Source organism: Panicum virgatum, chromosome 4K, assembly GCF_016808335.1.
Source record: "Panicum virgatum strain AP13 chromosome 4K, P.virgatum_v5, whole genome shotgun sequence".
NCBI classification, from domain to species: Eukaryota; Viridiplantae; Streptophyta; class Magnoliopsida; order Poales; family Poaceae; genus Panicum; species Panicum virgatum.
The window spans coordinates 19829673-19846759 of NC_053139.1; the positions used below are offsets into that span (position 1 = coordinate 19829673).

At 44.2% G+C, this 17087-nt stretch overlaps 2 protein-coding genes across 2 annotated transcripts; one reads left to right on the forward strand and one right to left on the reverse strand.

Moving 5' to 3' along the window:
- The first annotated feature begins 6034 nt into the window (after window positions 1–6034).
- On the forward strand, window positions 6035–10257 carry LOC120703423. The gene is made up of 7 exons (XM_039987507.1): window positions 6035–6362; window positions 6446–6529; window positions 6634–6822; window positions 7484–7654; window positions 8186–8392; window positions 8563–8651; window positions 9300–10257. The coding sequence occupies exons 1-7, from the start codon at window positions 6251–6253 to the stop codon at window positions 10011–10013; spliced, it is 1566 nt and encodes a 521-aa protein (XP_039843441.1). The 5' UTR covers window positions 6035–6250; the 3' UTR covers window positions 10014–10257.
- An 887-nt stretch (window positions 10258–11144) lies between these two features.
- On the reverse strand, window positions 11145–14190 carry LOC120703424. Its single transcript, XM_039987508.1, has 7 exons — window positions 13668–14190; window positions 12839–13080; window positions 12631–12753; window positions 12288–12404; window positions 12014–12196; window positions 11795–11936; window positions 11145–11593 (listed from the first exon to the last, which is right to left on the reverse strand). Exons 1-7 carry the CDS (start codon window positions 14164–14166, stop codon window positions 11517–11519), a joined length of 1383 nt encoding a protein of 460 aa, XP_039843442.1. The 5' UTR covers window positions 14167–14190; the 3' UTR covers window positions 11145–11516.
- Window positions 14191–17087: the final 2897 nt, after the last annotated feature.

Consider the following 17087-nt stretch of genomic DNA (forward strand, 5'->3'; position numbering starts at 1 on the left):
ATATAATCATCAGCTCCTGGTTCGTTTAATTAAAAAGGGCATTCGAATTTGTCAGTCAACTTCATCTCCGTAGAAGGTGCAGTCTCCAGCGTCAATTTGCATCTAGAGTTAACAACAATGCCTTCTTGAAAAGAAAAATAAAATTACCGACACTGCCTTCGGATCTTTGAAGGAACAATTGGTCAGTCAAGATCTCAACAATGCAAGTTTTTAGGGCATGTCCCAGAACTTTCAGTAAAGAAGGTTGGGCCAAGCATAATAAATTAAACACACTACTAGGAATTATGTAGTAGTAGAAGCATGGATACATCAATGGACCTTTGATCTTTCTTCTTTACTGATCTTTATCAGCATCTATTGTTGAGTTGTGTGATGGTGAAGACACGAGAAAAGCTGTCGGTGGGTCCCAGAAAGAAGAACCTAGTAGATGCATGTCACATGCAAGCGTTGAATAAAGAGATCAAGCACAATGGAGATTCCGACATGGATGTGAATCTTGCATGTGTGTACTGAGACGCACATCGTGCAAACGGATACGCTTAATGAGATCCGAATATATGTTGAAGTGGCAGTAACAAAGCTAAGGTGTCCGAAATGACGATGAAGCTCCACAAAATCTACTCGGCTCACCTGATCACCATGTACTTCAGAAAGCAACAAGCATTCGGGCTTGCTTAGAGTTTTCGGTTGAATGAACAATGATGTAATAGCTAGCCTAATCACTTTTTCCCCCTTTTTTTTTGAAGGTAATCCTTTCACCCTCTTAACCCTGCTTCTTTACGCAAATCCTTGGATGCAAACTATCATCGTATTTTAATGGCAAAGTTCATGTTGTAGGCTAACGCCTACCATAAACTAAAGTTCCTCAAAGAAAAAAAAGTAAAGAAAATTTAATTCATCTTTGGCATTAGAGTCGATCATTCCTGTTATCCTTCAATTTAGAACTTACGATTAAAACTAAATACAGGATGAATTGGGTATATACTCTCTCAGTCGCCATCCTATTGAATGATTTTAAGATGGATGCAATTTCAAGACATAATTTTCCTGCTTATTGTACAAAATCTTATACAATGAGCATTCTTTTGACGAAGCATTCTTTTGACCAAGCATTCTTTTGACGAATATATTAACTACAAAATGATAAAGTCTATTTTTGGCCATCCAACTATCACCTCAGTTTGGTTTTGACCATCGAACTATAAAACCAGGAATCTCCAGCCGCCCAACTCTTAAAACCATACGTACTTGGCCATTGGGTGCCATTGGGTTGTTTTGGTGGTGGTTTTACTGACGTGGACGCCATATGGTGGTGGGACCCACCTGTCAGCCCTCCTTTCTCTCCTCTCTCCTCTTTCTTCTCTCCTCTCCCCTCTCCCTCTCTTCTCTCCTATCAACTCCTCTGACCCTGCATCGACCGCCGCCCTTTCCGTGCATGCCTCTCCAGCCTGCCCGGCCGACAGCGCGGGACCGTGGCGGAGCTCGAGCTCGCCCGGCTGGTGGCTCTAGATCATGCGGAGCTCGCTCGGCATGTTTCCGCCGGCGGTGAGCCATACGACGGCGGGAAGTTGCACCTACAACATCTACGCAGCAAGGCGAGTTCAACGGTGGGTGATGTGCGTGAGAAGCAATGACTGAATATGGCCGGCGACGAGGAGGAATGTGGTGGAATATGGAGGGCATGAGCTTTAGGAGATCGCTTGCATTCGATTTGAGCCGTTGGATAAGAAAAATGGAAGTCGGAGGTGGGAGTTCACCTATGGGTGGATCTCGGTCCTGCTGGCGCTAATGGCGGACGTAGAACTTCGATTCCTGACCGGGAATGGATTGGAGCTCCATGGGTGTAGGTTGGGGAGGTAGCAGGGAGGGTTGGGAGAGGGGGATTTGAGTTTGGTCACATGGGGTGGCGACAAGGTCCGGTGGCGGCTCGGCTCTGTTTGGCTCTTCTCGTGGTTGTGTTGAGAGGTAGAAGAAAGGAAGGGCGCGGGGGGAGGGTGGCGGCAGCACAGGTCAGAGGAGAGGGATAGGAGATGAAAGCATCTAGGCCTTCAAGGTATGTTTTGGTGATTAATGACAATCATTATTGTGGCTAATGAGTTTGTGCAGCTTAATGAAATCTTATCGCTCATTGGATCATATGTTAAAGAGGCCCCTAAATTTCATCATTCAAAAAGGCGATCTTGGAATTCAACTCAAGTATATAACAAGACTAAGAATCTTTCTAGTCCTAAGTGTCGCAAGGTTGAGAAGGACACTTAGGTTAGTATAGGTTTTATAGTTTTGTAGAGATCGCACTATTAAGAGGGGTTAAGGCCAAGTAACTTGAGCATGGACATGGTCAATCAAAAATAGATGCACTAGAGGTCCACCAACTTGTAAGGATGTGTCATTTAGGTCCACGAACTCTAAAAATACATTTTTAGGTCCATCAACTTGTAATTTATGTCACTTAGGTCCATAAACTTTGAAATATAAGTCCATAAACTCTGAAAATGAATTTTTGGGTCCATAAACTTATAATTTGTACCAGTTAGGTCCATAAACTCCAAAAGTGTATTTTTAGGTCCAGAAATTTTATCCATGACCAGTCGTGTGGCCATAGACGCACCCACAAAGGTCGCCTGGCTGTCCATGTATATCTTTCAACCACTCACCGAGAACCACTCTAGATTGACCCAGCTCTAACGTCGGCACAATATTTTTCACCATAACTTCTGGCGCCACTATATCCGGCTACCCGCACCACGGAGAACATAATATCCCCTAGCACGGTACACATGTTGTTGAGTCTCTTGTGACATCCTCCATCTTTCCCAAGCTATCACCCCATCCTTTCCACCCATATTACAGGGTCATATCTAGATCTAAGCTTCCGAGTTCACTAATGAAAGTCTGTAAGCTCCCCTTTAAATCCTAATACATGTCAATAACATCCGAAATAAATCTCCCATCCATCCTATCTCCTCTCCATATGCTCTTGATTCAAAATCGGAGCTCAAATTTCACCCTTCTGGCAAAACCCAGTAATGTGTGGGCATCGTGTAGATTTATGTAGGTGCGATATCAATACATGAAGGCTAGGTGGAGGGGTGTGGACCTAGGTGACACAAATTACAAGTTTATGGATCTAGAAATGGACTTTCACAGTTTGTGGACTTAAGTGACACAAATTACAAGTTTATGGACCCAAAAATGCAATTTCAAAGTTGATGGACCTAAGTGACACCCTCTCACAAGTTGATGGACCTATGGTGTATTTTACTCTTCTTGGAAGCTCAAACAAGTGTTATTCAACTCATATCTCAAGAAGAATTGGATTTCATTCAAGACTCAAATCAAAACAGACAAAATCAGGAAAAAGTCTTATCACCGGTTTAACCGACGACATCAATTTTCTATACGTCGGTTAAACGCTGTCACTGAAGCTTGGACACTGAGTTCACCGGTTAAACCGACGATATTTGAAATTAACGTCGGTGCAGTTGTCCAGAACGTTGGTTTTTCTAGGGATTTCTAAGGTTATACTCACCGGTTAAACCGACGATGAATTTGAGTTAGTGGCGGTGCAGTTGTCCAGAGAGTTGGTTTTTCAGTTGATAAGTGGACAACTACACTCACCGGTTAAACCGATGATACATCGGTTAAATTGCCCGAGCTGTAACGGCTAGTTTTTTAAATGGGCAGTTTACACTCATCGGTTAAACCGATGTTGACTATTGGAGGGCCGTCGGATTAACCGGCGTTGCGTACTTTTCTGGCAGCTTTTCTCCAACGGCTCTATCTGCGTGAGCTGCCTATATATACCCCTCCAATGGGTCATTTTACTCTCTCTTGACACCAGACAACACTCATACACTCATTCTATTGTTGAGAGCCACCTTGAGCTTCATATTCCACTCATTTCATCATTCAATCATTCAAGAAGCAAGACTAAGGACTTGAGTAGAGAGAAGCTTGTGTGCAACCGTTCTTGGTGATCGGTTCTTGCTCAAGTGAAGGCCCTAGCTTGTTACTCTTGGTGATTGGCAGCACCTAGACAATATTGGTGATTGAGGTGTTTCTTTCGGAGCTTGCCAAGTTGATTGTGGGAGCCCGAAGAAGTTTGTACGTGGCTTGAGCTCCACCACGCTGGGATGGTGAACGGAAACTCTTAGTGAGCACCCTCGTCTCGGTGACTTGGGAGGTGACAAGACTCTTAGTGAGTGTCACAACGTGGATTAGGGGTGTGTGCCAACACATCGACACCACGAGAAAAAATCCGGTTGTCTCTTGCCCACTCTTTACATTCAAGCACTTACTTTCATGCAATTTATTCATGTGCTTGACCCTAGAGATCATAACTTAGCTCTATCTTGCTTAGCTTTATATCTTGTTGTTTTTTTTATAGCTTGTGTAGATTACTTAGTTAGCCGGTTGGTGAATCGAGCCTTACTAGTATTGCATAGGTTAAGGTTGCTTCATTTTGTTTTAGAAATTTGAAAAAGGCCCAATTCACCCCCCTTTTGGTCCATCGATCCTTATAGGAGAAAAGAGAGAGGAAGAGGAGAGGAGAGAAAAGAGAGAGGAGGGCTGATAGGTGGGCCCCACCTCCATGTGGCGTCCGCATCGCAAAACCACCACCAAAACAACCTGATGACCAATATGAATGGTTTTAAGAGTTGGGCAGCCAAAGATTTCTGGTTTACAGTTCGATGGCCAAAACAAAACTGAGACAATAGTTGGATAGCCAAAAAATAGACTTTATCCATTACAAAATCATATGAGGAATATTATGAAAAGAATTTGTTGTTTTATTTTAAAGAACTAACTACTCATTGTGCCAGGCACAAAAAATAAGTTGGGCCACGCTTGATGTCTTTTGCAAGATAATTAGCTAGATATTTAAGGTGGTAATCACAAAATACAGCTTAATTGAAACATTCAAATGCTTGAATTTTGCAAGAATTTATAAAAATATGGTAAGAATAGAGAGAGAAATCACAACTAAAAATCACGCTGAAAATAAAAGGGAGTAAGGGTCCAAATAGATCCTATGGGTATCCACCATCTCTTTTAATTCAAAAATTTGTACTAATTTTTCAAATTAGAAGTTCATTTTAAAATTTTAGTACAAACTTTTGAACTAAAGAGAGGCATTGGATTCCCTAAAAGACATCCATTTGCACTTAGGAACCTTAATATAAAACCGTATGAAAATAGACTATGTGCTCCCATTACTTATCACATACATAGTGCTGGACTGCTGGGGACCACGAGGCAGAGTCACGGCCTCTCCTAGCCGGGCCCACCTAAAACCTCGCACGGTCCCACCCACTGTCCCACCGAAACCAGGCAGAGGAGAGGAGCGAGCGAGGCAAGACGGCGAGTAGTAACCAGGGTTAAGTAAACGGATCGGTTCGGTCAAACCGGCGCGGTCTGGTAGCGATTTACTGGACTGGTTTGACCGAAAACCGGTGGAAATCGGTCAAATTCAAAATCAAATTCAAAATCACATGTTCAACCGGTTCTGAACGACCTACCGGTTGGTTACCGGTCGGTTTGACGGGTAACCGGTCAAATTCAAATTTTTTTCTTTTTTTGTTTAAATTCAAATGCCTGCAAAGTATACTAAATAAATATTTGTATAACATATTTTAGCCTAAATAAACCCTCCAACCCTCTTTTGTACTATTTTTACATTGTATTTGTATGCACGTTTTTTTTTGTTTAACTTCAAATCCCCGCAAACTATATTAAATAAACGAATTTTTGAGAAAATTTGACACCATTAAATTCTCCTCACCTTGAAATATTTTTAGAAATTTTTTATTTTTTTAAATTTAAATTTAAAATTTGAATTTAGACCAATTTGATACCGATCCAAACCGAAACCGGACCGGACCGGCGGACCGGTTCCCACCACTAACAGCAGCGTCCAGCCGCAGCAGCAGCCAGAGCGCCAGCCAGCCACCACCACTACACCTCTCTTTCACCACGCTCCCCCTCCCTCCTCGCTTTACCCCCCTCTCTCTCTCTCTTCCTCTTTTTTCCACCCGGCGAGCGAGAACTGCCGGGCCCCAAAAGAGGCCGGATTCTTGGTGCTTTCTGAACCTTCTTTACTTTGTCCTCAAATGGCTTCCTCCTCCTCTTCATATCTCCCACCATAGCTCTCCCCTCTGCGGCTCTGTTCCTCTTCTCCCCCCCTGAAAGCTTCTCCATTTCTTCTTGGTTTGTGCACTGCGCGCCTGCGCGCGCGGTGGTAGAGCAAGCAATGGGTGCCAACGCCGCCGCGGCGGCGGGCCTGCCGGCGCTCCTGGCCGCCGCGCTCCTGCTCAGCAGCGCCTTCTTCCCGTCCGCGTCCGCCGCGTCCTCCTTCCCCGCAAGTAAGCTCCTTTCTGCCTTGCTGCCTCGTTCGGTTCGCTTGGGTGGGCTCCCTTTATGCGATTGATTCGTGTCTTGGTTGCAGGGATTGCGGGCAGGATCGTGTCCACCACGGCGTCGGCGGTGGCCAGGCGGCTCTGGTCGCTCAAATCGGCCGCGACCAAGACGGGTAATCGCCGCGGTCTCTCGCGGGTCGGTGCCGATTATTCTTGGCTTGCTCGTTCGGTTTTCTTGACTCGGTTCGCCGTCTCGGGCATTCGGTGGTGTCGGCAGCGGCGGGGACGGCGGCGGCGGGGCGGTCCATGGTGCGGTACGAGGGCGGGTACGACGTGGACACGGTGTTCGACGGCAGCAAGCTGGGGATCGAGCCACACGCCGTCGAGGTCACCCCCGCCGGCGACCTGCTCGTGCTCGACTCCATCAACAGCAACATCTACAGGGTCCAGCTGCCGCTGTCACCATGTGAGCACGCTCTGCTTCCGAACGCTTTCCTGTCCTTTTCAGGTTTGGTTAATTTGGACTTCATGGGATTCTGCTAAGAGTGGATCATGTGAGTGAGGTGTTCTTCTGGGTGGTTGGTTGGTGGTGATGTTGCATGCTAATTTCGGCAAAGGGCTCTTCGTTGATTGCGAAATGTTTGTTGGTTTACCGATTCCTGTTATGGATATGTGACATGATAATTCTTTGCAATGTGGTCACTTTCACTCCCCTTGTTGGTGGAGTCTTCCTTCAGTTACTTTCACTTCCATTGTGTATGTACTGTTTCTTTATGTATTTCATTGCTTTCACATGTTAGAAGCTGAGCAAATGGAGCATCAATTTATTTTATTCTCCTGAAAAATTGTTAGTGGAAATTGTGTATGAATTGTTTGCCTGAAATGACTAGCAATATCCCCTGTCTCTGTCTGATATTACTAAAGCTTGGTACTTTGGTTCCACTTGAAAAATTTGACATGACAACTTCATAGTGAGAAAATGCCATGTCAGTCATACTTCCCTCACTGATACAACATGATTTATATTTTAGAGTAGTTAATCTGTCACTCACATTTTGTTTAGCAAGAGATGCCTCCCAGATTATCCCATCCTGATGGATCTTCTGAAAATGGATCCAACAATGCAGATAGCAGGCCAAAGCTTCTTGCTGGTTCTCCAGAAGGTTTATCTGGTCATGTGGATGGAAGGCTGCGAGAAGCGAGGATGAACCATCCTAAGGGGTTCACTGTTGACGATAGGGGCAACATTTATGTTGCAGACGCTTTGAACATGGCAATAAGAAAGATCAGTGATACAGGTAAGCTAAAATGGCCCATTCTGGGATAGTACACATGACATTGTCTGGTCCCCCCAAGCATCCTATGTTCTTTGATTTTCCTCGAGCTTCTCCAGCACTTATTTAGTACTAGTGCCCAAAAATTGCATCTGGAACGAGGTAACATGTCAGAGTGAATGAGAAGATTGACATTGCTTCTCTAGCACTTATTTCAAACTTTATTCCCAGATAAAGTTATGGTAAAAGGAAACATAAACCCGCATTCTACTCTTCACTCTTGATTAGCAATATAATATATTTGTATTCAAATTTGTACAGCCGTTTGAGCTTCATTGTTTGTTTTAGTGTTCAAATTCTTTTAGTACATTTGTGTATCACTTGAAACCACTTACCTTTAGAATGGACTATTTGATTTACATTCTTCAGAAGGGTATGCTAATTGAGTCCGTCTTTATGTGCAATTTGTTCGGATATTCTTGTGGATCCTGTGAATGTCCTTACTTATTATTTTACAGATGAAGTTACTGACAAATTATGTTCTAATAATATTAGGGGTTACAACCATTGCTGGAGGGAAATCAATTAGGGGACACATAGATGGGCCTAGTGATGATGCAAAATTCTCAACTGATTTTGAGATTCGGTACATCAGTAGCAGCTGCTCCCTCATGGTCATTGATAGAGGAAACCAAGCAATTCGTGAGATTCCACTCCATGATGATGACTGTGCGTATCAGTATGAAGCTGGTTTTCCTCTAGGTATGCTGCACTTTAGCTTTTCATTAGTATTGCTTGACAATAGATTATGACCACTGCTCTGTGAATTCAGACAAACTGTCATTGAATTCAGTATTCAAATGACATAACAAATTTTCTGAAAGGCCCTGTTGCAACTATGATAAATAATTACTGAGTATCAATTGTCACAGGAATTGCATTGCTTTTTGCTGCTGGTTTCTTTGGCTATATGCTTGCATTGCTCCAACGACGGGTTTTGGGGATGGCATCAACAGCAGATGTAAGTTAGCCCTACTGTTTCTGTTAATTCGAAAATACCATGTACTTAAGTACATTTACTGGCCAGCAGGTAGAGTTGGCCAACTAGCGCGTGGACCACAAACCTTAGGCATACTGTAAACCAGCAGATTGGTACATGAGTACTTTAACATTACCCTTTGGTTAGCTTAGAGCTAGTATTCATCATCCTTTTTTATATAAGATATTCATCATCCTTTTCTTTATAAAAGACATTCATCACCCTTTTCTTATATAAGATATTCATCATCCTTTGATTCCACCCTGTTCACTCACTATGCCCAACACCAATCCTAGGAAGTACCAAAATTATGTGTATCATAAGCGAAAATGCAGGCTTTTTAGCTGATCCAAATAAATTATTCAAGTAGTTAGATGTTTATATGATATTCCAGATTTAGAAAACTAACATTATTAGTTAGGCAATGGATTGTTTGGTAATTGAACAACCGTAGTGTACTGATGTCGAGGACACTAAAAAAACTAGAAAAGTTCATAAAAATAAATCATACAATTTACTTTGTTGATGTGTTATTATAGTAGAGATGGTGACCAAATGTATTGTCTTCGCTTCCGTCATTCATACATTACTTTTACAGTTACATCTCTAAATATAAATTTTACCATACAGGAACCTCAAATTCCTCCAAGACCCAGCATTGCAAGTATCCCTCCGTACCAGAAGCCTTTAAATCCTTATGTTCGTCCCCCATTACTCCCAAGGGAAGATGAAGCTACAAAACAGGAAACTGAAGAGGGGTTCTTCACCTCAGTCGGCAAACTCATTGGAGGGGCAAAATCATCCATGGCAGAGATATTTGGTTCCAGAAAGAAGCGCCTGAACAACCAGTACCATCACCATCAGCGAAGAGCTAACCCATGGCCAGTGCAAGATAGAGCTAGCCCATGGCCAGTGCAAGATAGTTATGCTATCCCACATGACGAGACGCCTCCACCGCTGGACACCAGAGCACCAATCCCTCAGAAGAACTATGCGTTCATGACAAAGGAGCATGACAAGATCCACCATGCCCCACATGGGCGCCCTTATTTCAATGGCTGGGACGACCACCACCACCATCCGCAGCAGCGGCGGCCGGAGCAGCAACTGTATCACCAGCAGCAACACCTGCAGCAGCACAGGCAGTACTCCACAGGCCCACAGACGTTCTATGAACAGAGCTGCGAGGCAAAGAACGAGATCGTCTTTGGCGCGGTCCAGGAGGTGGACAGCAAACGGCGCATGGTAGAGATCAAGGCCGTGAACTATGGAGACACCTTCTATGAGCAGTACGGGATGCGGTACCGCAACAACTACATCGGCTACAACAGCAACACCTATTGAACAGCCAGTCTATTTTCTTATTGTTTACCCTCCTTTTTTTTCATTTGAATTAGTTACCTGATTAGATTTACCGCTTGCCTTCTTATTGGCAAACCTCCACATTTCTTGTAACAAAAAATAGAAAGTGGAGGGAGTAGAAGCTATCTCCTGTTTTGACTTGTACAATTGACAAAACTGGGGGTTTTGGAAGTACAACCTGACGTATGAATTTTACTGATAAATTCAGAGTTTGGTATTTAGTGCTTGACCACTACTAAGCCAAACATTGGCTAATTTTTCTCCCAGTTCTTCCTTTTTTTTTACGAGTCTCCCATCTTTTGTTGTTTTTAGCATGTTCCTTCCCACGCCCTATTTTCGGTGACTGAAGAGTTGTTGTGGTTACATCAAAATTTGCAATTCGCACCACCTCGTCAGACAGCCTCTGGAATCACCCGATCAAGGCGGATAACCATTAGTGACCTCTGGGAGCTGTCGAGAGTACCTAAGGCCATTGTAGCAGGGATTAGAAATTCTTGATCATTGTTATGAAAAACGCCAGGTGCTAGGAGGGTGAAACTGTGAAAGGGTGGCCCCGGGTCAGTCGTCTCTAAGTTTGGGCGACTGAACTCGCGTTGCTGCTTGCTGCGGCCGTAATAGCTGCTACACTGCAGGTCTGCAGCCACACCCGCTGCCACACAGGAGCTGTGTTCCGAACGCCACCAGCGTTTGGAAAATGATGCCGGGCACAGGCAATGGATGTCACGGCAGCCCTCGGCTCCAGGCCTCGTGATGCCAGTGAATGCACTCACCTAAAGAGGACAACCAGGAGGCACAGGCCGTGTGGACGGTGGTCAGAGGTACGTGACCAGTTTTATTGGCGAGGGTCCGGCACCCTGCGGCTGCAGTGACAGGCAGGCCCGCCCCAGCCCGGGGTAGGCAACCCCATGAAACTATGGAGCCAATCAAGACGAAGAATCGGATTTCCTGATGTCCAAAACGCCAGAAAGCGCTGTTGCAATTGGTGAAATGGAGGCTCCCGGCTAAAGAGGATAGGTCTGGCCGTCTGGGAGAATTGTAAATTGTTAGCACATAGAGGTGTGGGCTACACAGGCTGTCTCGATTCTGACAGCAGTGTGATGGGGCTGATCGATATGTTTCTGACACCTTAAGATAAGCTTGATGCAAAATCAGCAAGGAAACTGGTTCGTGGTAAACAACAGCTCTTCATTGTTCAGTTTCCTAACCTGATTGAATTGAATCGATCCCTATCCAAGCCGGTCAAGTGATCGCCACCAGGATTCAGCATGATTGTGTTGGGTCACAGGATAGCAATTTGAATTACAGTTTTGTGGCCCTGAGCTGCCCTGACCACACTTCAGCCGCCTACTAGTCATATCCAGTGTTAGATCCTTGCTAGAGGCACCAACTGCTACCGTATGAAAGGAAAAAAATTGCTTCATCACGGAATGCAATTTGTTGGGGGTATGCAGGAAGAAAGGCCATCGATCTCTGTACGGTACGTAGTCAGCTGTTCATCTGGTAAGTGTTCCCTCTTGATGTATCCGGGATTGATCCCAATATCTGAACCATCAAGCTACCGACTGAAAAACAAATCAAGAGCAAAATAATGTCAACTTCTATATCTAAAGCAAAACGCTACTGACTGCAAAAGAAGGGAGAAAACAAAATCATTTTTCATTTTGAAAATTCCTCAGGGAGATGGCTTCAACAATAAAACATATCAAAATTATTATAAATGAAATTTGTAATCTGAGATGTTACTGCGAACATGGCAAGTGTACCTATGATCAAAATAGCTCCAACAAATCCTGTCATGCCCCATCTCTCACCAAGCATCGCCCATGCAAAGGCAGCACCCCACACTGGTTCCAGACCATAAATTATTGCCGTTTCTGTAGCTGATACATCACGCATAGCAGCCACCTATACAATGGAAAATCATTTGTGATAATAAAAATGGCCTTATCTGGAGAGAGCATACCTTATTACATAATACAAACCTCTGCCCATAAACAAAACGAAGTTGAGAATACTCCTGTGTAAAGAATTGCTGGCCAAGGCAATGACATCGCCATACCAAATAACTCCATTGGTGGCCATGATTTGAAATGCCAGTGTTGCACATTCCGGATGAAGCATTTCAAAATGTATGTGGCTGCTGATACGAGAGCTACAACAAACACCTAGTTTAACAGAACTTGTTCAAAAAAACTGACAAGGGGAACAGAAAAAACTCACACGGCTGAGGCATTGAGTTTTAGTCAGAACACTAACCTCACATCCAACAAGAGTTGAGAAATTCTCTTTCTTCATATTTCTGGAAATATGCTCGGTTCTGAGCATATGAATTGCAAAAGAAAAGGCACTCAGGAGGTTTAGAAGATCACCAACCTGATGAGAGCATGGGATGAGAACATCATTCAATATGGCAAATGCAGGTTATACTAGTTTTTGAAACATTTCAAACTACTCAAAATACTAAAGCAGCGATGTAAAAAGAACAAAAAAAATAATACAGCAGTAATATTGACAGAGCCCAGTATCATAGGCAATATGACAAGTAGACAGAAGGTCCAGACAAACATGTTAACCTGTCCATGTAGATAGTCCAACTTACACATGGTGGAGAACCACTTAGCTCCAGCATAGCAACACCAAGAAGTGATAAAAATGCTCCAAACCATGTATGTGCAGGTACTTCTGCCCCAAAAAGACCATCCAAGAAAGGGACAATGATAACCTGTAGCAGTTGAATAAAGAATAGTGATACAACCATATACTTTAGGGAAGACATTATTATGGAGTTCCTGATAAAGAATTCTTACAGTGAGTGCAGAAATGAAAGATGAACGGCCAGCATCAGCTGTTAGTAACCCAACAGCCTGAGCCAGGTAGGCCATGCTTACCCAAAGGCCCAACTCTACTCCTCTAACAAGGATTTGCATATCTCTCAGCGACTTTAGTAACAACGGCGCAAACGGGATGGCTGCTATAGTGAACCTTAACATATTGAAAAGGTCAGGGTCCAAGAGAGTCTCTGCCTCTTTCACAACTGAAATGTTGCTAGCTGGAAGAAAGAAATAAGTTAGCTTAATATGTGGAGAAAATTCAACGTGTGGAGGAACTAGTAGAACTCACCAAATACAAAGCAGATAATGAGGTAACGCAAGCTTTGAGTTCCGATTACAATCTTTCCTTAAAATTTATACATGCATTTTTCGCTTGACAATATTAAAATGTATCATTTTGTTGATCTTAAATTCTAAAAATGTGGAATAAATGGAATTAAGTGTGGCCTAATAAGCTGATAATGTAAAAGATGAAACGGAAACAAAACAGCCACATCATTCATCAATAGGAGGAATGGATAATTTGAGTGAAAGGGATCTACTGCAAAAGCACCCACGCGACTGAAACATACACTCGTATATACAAACTTGATGGCAAGCCATCCCCAGAGCAGAATCAAGAATTCATTACGTATCTGCCACAAGAGCGTCAGTTCAGCACCTGGATTTAAGTAACGATGGAGAAATCAGCACCTAACAACCAAACCAAATTCACCATTTTCAACCCACAAGCATAACATCGAACAGATGAGGTGCAAACAGAGACAAGAAGGACGCCATAAGGAGAGGACTAATGCGACCGTACCAAAGATAAGGGTGACCAGATTGATCAGTACGACGCTCCTGGTTTTCCTGGGCACCCAAGACGCCACCTTCCGGCACGCAGCGCGCGCCCTCCGCCTCACCGACCACAGGGCCGTCCACGGCGGCGACGGGTCTTCAGTTTCATGGACGGCGGACTCGCGCATCCCAGGAGGAACCTTCTTCCACCTCCCGATCTCATCCGGCGACTTATTCTTCGATGACGTCCTCGCTGGAGGAAGTGGGGAATTCCTGTTCGGAGGAGAGCCGGAGGCGGAAGCGGCCGGCGGCGGAAGGAACTGCCGTCGTCCTGGGAGGGGCGTCGCGGGGACGCGGAGGCGAGGGTGAGGGCGAGTGGGAGGCGCGCCTGGTAGAAGGCAAGGGCGCCATGGGCGGGAAGGGTTCGGAAGCTTGGGAAGGAACATCTCGCCGGAGGAGAAGGATGGAGGAGGCGACGCGCGAGCGGACGGACGCCGGGCAGGCGTGAAGAAATTGGAAGACATGCGAGAGGCCCAGAGAGAAGAAAGATGGGATGGTATGCTGTTTTGGGCCTCCAGCTTTAGCGGCCCAAATTAGAGATCTACTCAGAGGCGTCTTTTTTATTTTTATATTTTTTAAAAACATTTTTTAATGAAATATATTTTCGATTTCACAATTTACAGTTTTATACCCCTACCGCCCGGCAGGGGGGCGGCAGTCTCCCCCGCACTGTATAAAAGGCTTCTCTCCCCCCTCATTTGCTTCCCACGACATCCAGAGAGGTGGAGGGAGAGAGGAGGGGTGAGAGAGGGAGTTAACGGCGAAGCCCTGTCGGATTTTGGATCCGAACCGCAGGTAATAAATATTTCTCAACTTTCTCAATATAAATTTTTTGTATGTTTAATTCTATAATTAGTGTATGCAGCAGTAATGATATTTTAACGATTTAGGTAGAATTAAGATTAGTTTTTAGAAAAATGAATTAGGTTTACCAACTAATTTTGTGGTATTGATTAGTTGTTCAATACGAGAAAAAATTTCGAAAAATAATCAGAAATTGTAGAAAATGCTAGAAAAGTATATGAAACATTCAGATAAATTGTAGAAAATGCAGAAAAATTTAGAAAATGTTAGAAAAATATATTTATAAAAATGTATTGTACAAAAATTGTAGAAAATGCTAGAAAATGATAGAAAAGTTTATGAAAATTTCAGATAAATTGTAGAAAATGCAGAAAAAATGTAGAAAATGTTAGAAAAATATATTTATAAAAATTAATTATACAAAAATTGTAGGAAATGCATGAAATGCTAGAAAAATTATATGAAAATTTCAGATAAATTGTCGAAAATACAGAAAACTTATATTTTTTTGTGTTAGGTATGGCCGAAGATACGCCAGCTCTACTTGACGGAATCATAGACTCGTCGCACCGGTCCTTCCTTTCTGTGGTTCAGCGCGTGAAACTTAACGTGCTGCGTCCACGTCCACCAGCGGAGTTTATTCCTGTTGACCCACGATGGGTGCCCAGGTGATATGTCGTCGGATTATGTTTCTAAGAATACGTTTGTTTCGTATACGTTTCGTACATAATGTACTTACCTTTGATAGTTCTATTTTTCAAGTTGAGTGAGGCTGGTCTTCTTACTATAGGTCGTCTTGCTGAGAGTGGTTCAGTAAAGCTGGACAGGTCCCTACTGACGGCTCTGGTTGATAGATGTCTGAGACACACACCTTCCACCTCCCTTGTGGGGAGATGACACCGATCCTACAGGACGTTGCGATGCTGCTGGGTCTTCCTATCAGTGGGGATGCCGTAGGGCCTCGCGTAGTCCCGGCTACGTGGTTGGACGATCTAGAAGAGCGTTTTGCAAATATTGACATCGCGATTGATGCAGAGGAGCACCCAAAAGCAACAGGGCCTGCCAAGTCATGGATCCTGCAGTTCCAGGTACATACCTTGTTTTGTTACGATTAATGTTAGAGTTATGCTTTTGACTAGTGCAGTTATGGTTTTATTTTATAATTGATCTCGTACTCATAAATGTTCATCTTTTCTATGCAGCTCGATAATTTGGCACATGATACTGATGAGGATAGCGTCACTCGATCCCTTGAGGCATATCTGTTGTGGTTGTTTGGATACATAATGTTCAACAACTCACACGGGGCCTATGTAGATAGGGTGCTTGTGCCTTACGCACAGGAGATCGCAGAGGCAGCTGTGGAGGAAATGCCTCAATACAGTTGGGGTTCAGCGGTACTTGCAGCCACGTACCGTGGCCTCTGCAAGGCATCGGTGCAAAATAAGCACAATGCAATTCATACATGATGTCCGATTCTGCTACAGCTTTGGTCGTACGAGAGGATAGCAATTGGTCGCCCGATTGTCGACCACTCACCGTATGAGCTGGATATGTACGGTGACACCGAGGACAATAGGCCCACCATGGGGACTCTCTAGTACGCTCGTCAGGTACGGAAATGACTGCTACTCGTACTAATCTGTTGGCAATTCTGTTGCTTTATTTGACCCTCTTTGTATTTCTTATTGGTACATATTATTATTAATTTTGTGCAGAAGAGTTGGGCTGACCCTGAATTTGTAGCTGAGTTTGATCGGTTGACACCTGAAGACGTCGTGTGGGAGCCCTACTCCGAGTTGGCTATAAACACTCGTGCACCGATCGGGATATCTTCGGTTTGCTTTCAGGACCAGGCCTTTTGGATGACAACTACAGCGTTGGTGTACGACGTTTGCATTGAGGCTCTCTGCCCGGACACAGTCAGGAGACAGTTCGGTCAAAGGCAGTTGTATCCTGTGCCGTCAGCATTGGATCGGGTCGAACGCCATGACCACAGGTAACAATTCATATGTCATTTCAGTGACTATGCATTGTATAGTTAACTAATCATATTTGACTAAATTGTTTTCAATATTTAGTTTGTCGAGGACTGGTCAACTCTTCTCTAACATGTGGGTGACAAGGGTGCAGCCTTGGGTCGATGGCTGGGACCAGGCAGAGGAGAATGTGGCGCTTGCGACCCCTGCACACACGGAGGCTTCGTACAGGGCGTACCTGAGCTGGTACCAGCCTCAGACTCGTTGCCGCTTGATATATGCTGACATGCAACCACAGCCGCATGTTGCGACACCACAGGATGGCTACGTACGACATAGGGATGAGGCATTAGCTGGGGCGGTGAGTCAAAGTTATCATCGCTTTTCAAATACTTTGGATTACAGTGTTAATGTCTTTCTTTTTCTTGCTTGCAGTTTGAAATGTGCAGGTTGATGGACGTAGATGCCAGGGCGAATTTGATGAGGATTCGAGCGGGGTCTATGATGGATAGGAATGAGCAAGAGTCAGCCTGGACCCGAGTTTCACAAAGAGCCCATTCCATGCTTGAAGCTTTTGGTAGCCGGACATCGTACGAGGACTC

Bases quoted from the DNA above. Each gene is read 5' to 3' on its own strand.
- LOC120703423 (XM_039987507.1), top strand. From the start codon at position 6,251: ATGGGTGCCAACGCCGCCGCGGCGGCGGGCCTGCCGGCGCTCCTGGCC. The intron at 6,530-6,633 runs GTAATCGCCGCG...TGGTGTCGGCAG, and splicing joins ATCGGCCGCGACCAAGACGG to CGGCGGGGACGGCGGCGGCG. The intron at 8,393-8,562 runs GTATGCTGCACT...CAATTGTCACAG, and splicing joins TGAAGCTGGTTTTCCTCTAG to GAATTGCATTGCTTTTTGCT.
- LOC120703424 (XM_039987508.1), bottom strand. From the start codon at position 14,166: ATGTCTTCCAATTTCTTCACGCCTGCCCGGCGTCCGTCCGCTCGCGCG. The intron at 13,081-13,667 runs GTACGGTCGCAT...TCTTTCTTCCAG, and splicing joins TCTGGTCACCCTTATCTTTG to CTAGCAACATTTCAGTTGTG. The intron at 12,197-12,287 runs GTTAGTGTTCTG...CTGTTAAACTAG, and splicing joins CAACTCTTGTTGGATGTGAG to GTGTTTGTTGTAGCTCTCGT.